The sequence below is a fragment of the Haplochromis burtoni genome, unplaced genomic scaffold, assembly GCF_018398535.1.
Source record: "Haplochromis burtoni strain Fernald_Lab_line unplaced genomic scaffold, NCSU_Asbu1 Contig_264, whole genome shotgun sequence".
NCBI classification, from domain to species: Eukaryota; Metazoa; Chordata; class Actinopteri; order Cichliformes; family Cichlidae; genus Haplochromis; species Haplochromis burtoni.
This window is the reverse complement of record NW_024582625.1, coordinates 833577-838657: the sequence shown is the minus strand read 5'-3', so window position 1 is coordinate 838657 and position 5081 is coordinate 833577. Positions and strand designations below refer to the sequence as shown.

Genomic DNA, 5081 nt, shown 5'->3' with positions numbered 1-5081 from the left:
TGTAAGCAACACTTCAGGAGGACCAGGAGGTTAAAAGCATGAATCAAAGATGCGCAAAAGAAAGAAAATACAACGACAGCAACAGAAGGCAGCATTACTTCGCCTTCAAATTAAAGGAAAACTGGGGGCTTAACTTCTGCAGTGAACATTTATGCGTTCCTAAACACATCCATATCACAAAAATGACATCATACAAAATGATGCATTTCACTAAACACTACCATCACAAATCATCAACCGTACGCGCCAATCTTTATTTTGAAAACCTTAACCGGAAGCCCTTTTTTTTTTTTAATCCTACACTGCTTGAATCTGATGAGGCATCCCTGGAGCGCGCAGCGTAATTGCAGGTGGAAAGGCTGGGAAGCAAGAAGCGATATAAGCAGGTGTCAAGCCGGGTTCGGGTTCATGATACGTTCCGTTTTTCTCCTGGATTTCGGTTGTTTTTGTGTGTTTGTGTCCCCCCCGCCACCTTCGATGATCTACAATGCAGACCTCAGCTTGGCTCGTCGGTCGTTGCGCTCTCATCCTCTGCGCGCTCCTGCTGATGGACGGGGCGAAAGGACAGAAGCAGTGTACTGAGGTGAGGCTACAGTCAATCAGTCTGAGCTGTTTATCGCTATATCAGAATAACTGACTGTTTATATAGAAAAGAAAGAAAAGGCGAAAGGCTGCTGTGTCTGCGCACGCTTGAGCGAGTTATTAATCTAGTGATCGAACAGTAAACACGATTAAACATTGATGTCACATTTCCGGGTCGATTTACGGTGTAGGTTTGGAGTCCCACTTTATAATTTGCAGCATGTGTGAAGACGCACACCTCAGCACTGCTTTCTGTTTAAATAACGCGAACAACATGGAGGAGTATGAATCACTGTTCAGGTCTGGTGTTTGTTGAACTTCACCAGTCTGTGCTATTAAGTTATCAGTTTCCTGCATGAACTGGCTTTTCCTTCCCTCTGGTCTGGCACAGCTCAACACGTTCTGACACTAGGCTGGCAGCACAGCACAACACACACACACACACACACACACACACACACACACACACACACACACACACACAGAGGTGTCCCAAGATAGAGGAGCAACATTCCTCTAAGTCATTCTCTTTTTTTCACACTGACAAAGAGATTACTGCGGGCCTCCAGTTTGTTCCTCTATGGTGTTTAAATCATTGTGCAGCTTTAGCTCTTCTGGGGAGGGTGAGATTTACCAGAGCTGATATTTACGCTGAAAGAAATTTATTCCGAAGAGGACTTTGCTGAATCATGGTGTGAGATGAATATTGAACAGCTGCCACATCAGTGATTGACCACAGCACTTATGGGAGTCGCAAGAGATAACGAGGGTTTAGTGTTGCACAGTTCACAATCCTGTATTTATTTTTTGTATCACTACAGCAGTAAAAACAGTTTGTGTATTAATATGCTTGATTTAGCCTCATTTCTTGTGACCTTTATCGGAAAGCGTCTCTGAGCTCTAACCTTAGACCCACTTAAAACCAGGGAAAAAAATCACTCCGCACACAACAGCCTGCATGTGCCGGGGTGTCAAAATCTGGTTTGGCTCAAGGAATAGCATTATGTAAACTGTCAGAAATTAGGCCACCCGCCTCTGTAGACACAAGATGAGGAGAAGTGGAATCAAGAACACTGGGCCAGTGCTTTTCACTCATGGGCCACAGATTAAAACAATTACATGCAATAATCGAAGTCTAAGTGAGCCTACTTGAAATGTTAAAAGCTGCTGGTAAAATGACTCGGCCTCTTTCACCAGCAGCCCACTGCTGCCATCTCCCCTACTCCTATCGCCATGGAGATGGTTTGTTGTGACCAGGGGCAGAAGAATGGTTTTAGCTTTAGAGATTACACTGTGACTGGCACTCATGTTTTTCAGCCAATAGCAGCTGGATTCTGTAGGAATTCATTGTTAGTAGCAAGCAGTCTGCTCTGATTTGCTGGTGATTCTTATCTGGAAGAGATGATTCTGTGCTTTGGTTTGGGTGGAGATGTTTGCTGACCTGCCTCTGGCCTATGTTTACTCAGGTTTTATGTCCAAGCCTGCTATGTTGACTGACTTCTTATGTTTTGTGTGTCTCCCTGGCAGACTGATTACTACTTTGAGTACACGGAGTGTGACAGCACAGGATCTCGGTGGAGAGTGGCCATCCCACAGCACCCTGGGGCCTGTACTGGACTACCAGCGCCAGTGCGAGGCACAGAATGCAGTGAGTTAAGTGTGCGTGTGGAAAATGACTGAAGCTGATGTGTGTATGTCACCTTCTTATCAGTAGCTGGAACTTTCACCACCACAACCTGACTGAGTGTGTTTGGACGTCGACCAACCATAGAGTGAAGCTACAGGCCAATAACCTTGGAGCAAAAACGATGTTACGTAATATCTTTCTGTGCTTGCTACGAAACAAGGCACATAATTGATGGCACGTGTTGATGAAGGTTAGTGGTTGTTTAATGTGAAGTGAAAGGACAGGGAGATGTTAGTGTAGCTCCAAGAATGCACAGGTGCTCACTGACAAACATGTGTCCTCGAGGATGTTAACTCAAGCTCGTTTGGCGCTTTTTATTGGGCCATGTAACTAACCTTTCCAGTCGATGCTAATGTATGTTTTTTTTCTTAAGTGAAAATGTGAGTCATAGAGGGTGTTACTTTTTTCTTTTTGTAGTTTTTGTTTGACACTCTTATCATAATGGAGCCAAGATGACACAGTTTCATTACATGACGGAATGCTCATGCTGCTGGTCATACAAGTTTGGTCTTTATCATTCACCTGTACAGGTTTGCCCAGTGCTTTTATTCAACACCACCTCACTAATGGATCGAATCCAACAATAGGGTTCATGGATGCTTTCTTTTCTTTTACTGTTTTCAAACCTACATGTGTTATGTATGCATAAATTGTTTGGAAATTTTTTTATTTATTATTTTAATAATAATAGTGCCGTGAACTGGAATGCACTGAAGACTGAACTAACAAAATGCTTTCCATATCAGCACTGTTTCTCACCTTTTGTTATTTTAAACAATTTTTTGTTTCCTTCTTCCTCCTCAGACCACTATTTATATACACTGTTCTCATAGGTTCGTCATCTAATTCTAACTCTCATATGATATTTCAGTGTCATTCACTGTATTGAAATGGAGCACACCGCCCACTTAATGAACTTATCTGTCACCAGTTGTTATGTGTAACTATCAAAGTGCCTGCCAGAGCAAACTATTTTTAAATCTAGCCTTGAAGCAGTTGCATGCTCTCACATTTAGCATAGAGAAGCATCACAATGCCATTAGACCAGAACAGGTATGAGGAAGAACTGTCCTCATACCTGTTCTGGAGAAATGCAGAGACACAATGGCTCAGTGAGGGGAAAACGAGTACAAAGACGCTGTGTAACAGATGTAAGAATGCAGTTTGTCAATCACTGGGGTTACATTACATGTAATGGCTGATGCGACCATGCTTTTTGCTGTAGAAGGTTGGTAAATTCAAAAACTGTTTTCTTTCTTTCACTGTGTCCACTAGCCTTCTCGTGTAAGGCTGGAGAGTTCCTGGAGATGTCAGCTCAGGAGTGCACTCAGTGTGCAGCAGGAAGCTACTCCCTCGGTAGCGGTATCCGCTTCGACCAATGGGATTACATGCCTATTGGATTTAGTAGCCTAGCAACCTCCCTGGAGAACAGCCTACCGGGTTATAACAGCCTCACCTGTAACAGGTAATTGAGTAAGACATTTAAAAAAGGGAAAAAGTTGGGAAAAAATACTATGCTGGATTTATTTATTTTTTTCTTGTAGCTCTTCCTGGGTTCCTCAGGGAAACTATCTGGAGTCCAACAGGGATGAATGCACAGTCTCTCTCATCTATGCTGTGCATCTGAAGAAACAAGGCTCAGTTAGCTTTGACTACCAGTATCCTGACAGTAACCTGCTATTTGAGTTCTTTGTGAGTATTCGTTGCCTTTCAGTGGAAACATCTGCCATCACTTCATTATTAACTGTACAGTACTCTCTGTATATAGTAACCATTGTCCTTAATGTAAATATATAAGAAAAATTGTGGATGTTTCTGTTCTGTGTCCTGTGTACTGTTTGTTTGTATATGTGTCTTTTTGGCTGCTGTTACAACCAAATTTCCCCTTGTGGGACAATTAAATGGATTATTCTATTCTATTCTATTCTATTCTATTCTATTATTATTGCTTGTATATACATCTATCTATGCTATTTTATTTGTAAGAAGCCTGCAAGAGCTAATTAAAAAGTACTATAGATTGTGCTCAAGCTAAAGCATAGTTACATAGTTTTCTTACAGTTAATTCTAGTACTTCTTTTTTTTTGTATTTTCCCCTGTCCACTTATCAGTGTAGTGATGCGGTGTGTATGCATGAACATATAAACCATGCACAATGTTGTAACTGAAAATGAGTGTGAAAAAAAAAAAGGGGGAAGGTTTTGATCTGCTTGTGTGTGTTTAGATCCAGAATGACCAGTGTCAAGAAATGGATCAGTCTGATGACAAGAAGTGGCTCAAGCTCACCAAGCATGGCGAATGGGCAACTCATACGGTAAATGTCTCACAGAGCACGACGACGAGTAGACAGAAAGGGCAGGTTTTTAGCCTCGTTCTCCCAAATCAAATGTATTGTGTAACATCCACCGAGCGGATAGAAGCAGGAAGCGTGTACACAGAAAGGAGCTGTCATCATTTTATATTGTCTCCAGTAATTTTCCACTCATGCTGTAAATGAGCTTCTGCACGTACATATTTTGGTTTCTGCATTGTGAATTAAAATGTACAATTAAATGTAATATATGGATCTTCTTGAGATAGGTTTCTAGTGGTGGTACTGCTCCTTGCTTCTTCTCGCAGGTTAGATTAGATTTGTTTGGTTCAAGAAAATTGTTCTGCTATTTTAATTCCTTAATAAGAAAAAAAAAATGTATGAATTTACTTACGTAGCATTATACAGTGGGGCAAAAAAGTATTTAGTCAGCCACCGATTGTGCAAGTTCCCCCACTTAAAATGATGACAGAGGTCAGTAATTTGCACCAGAGGTACACT

General features: G+C 41.6%; 1 protein-coding gene across 1 annotated transcript in view; it reads left to right on the top strand.

Annotated features, from left to right (window-relative positions):
* Positions 1-284: 284 nt before the first annotated feature.
* elapor2a (endosome-lysosome associated apoptosis and autophagy regulator family member 2a) overlaps positions 285-5081 on the top strand; it is a gene marked incomplete in the record, with an annotated part of 17943 nt that continues 13146 nt past the window's right edge. The window contains 5 exon segments of the mRNA XM_014339071.2: positions 285-583; positions 2110-2230; positions 3545-3734; positions 3814-3961; positions 4494-4583. Coding sequence (XP_014194557.1) covers positions 488-583; positions 2110-2230; positions 3545-3734; positions 3814-3961; positions 4494-4583 — 645 coding nt within the window.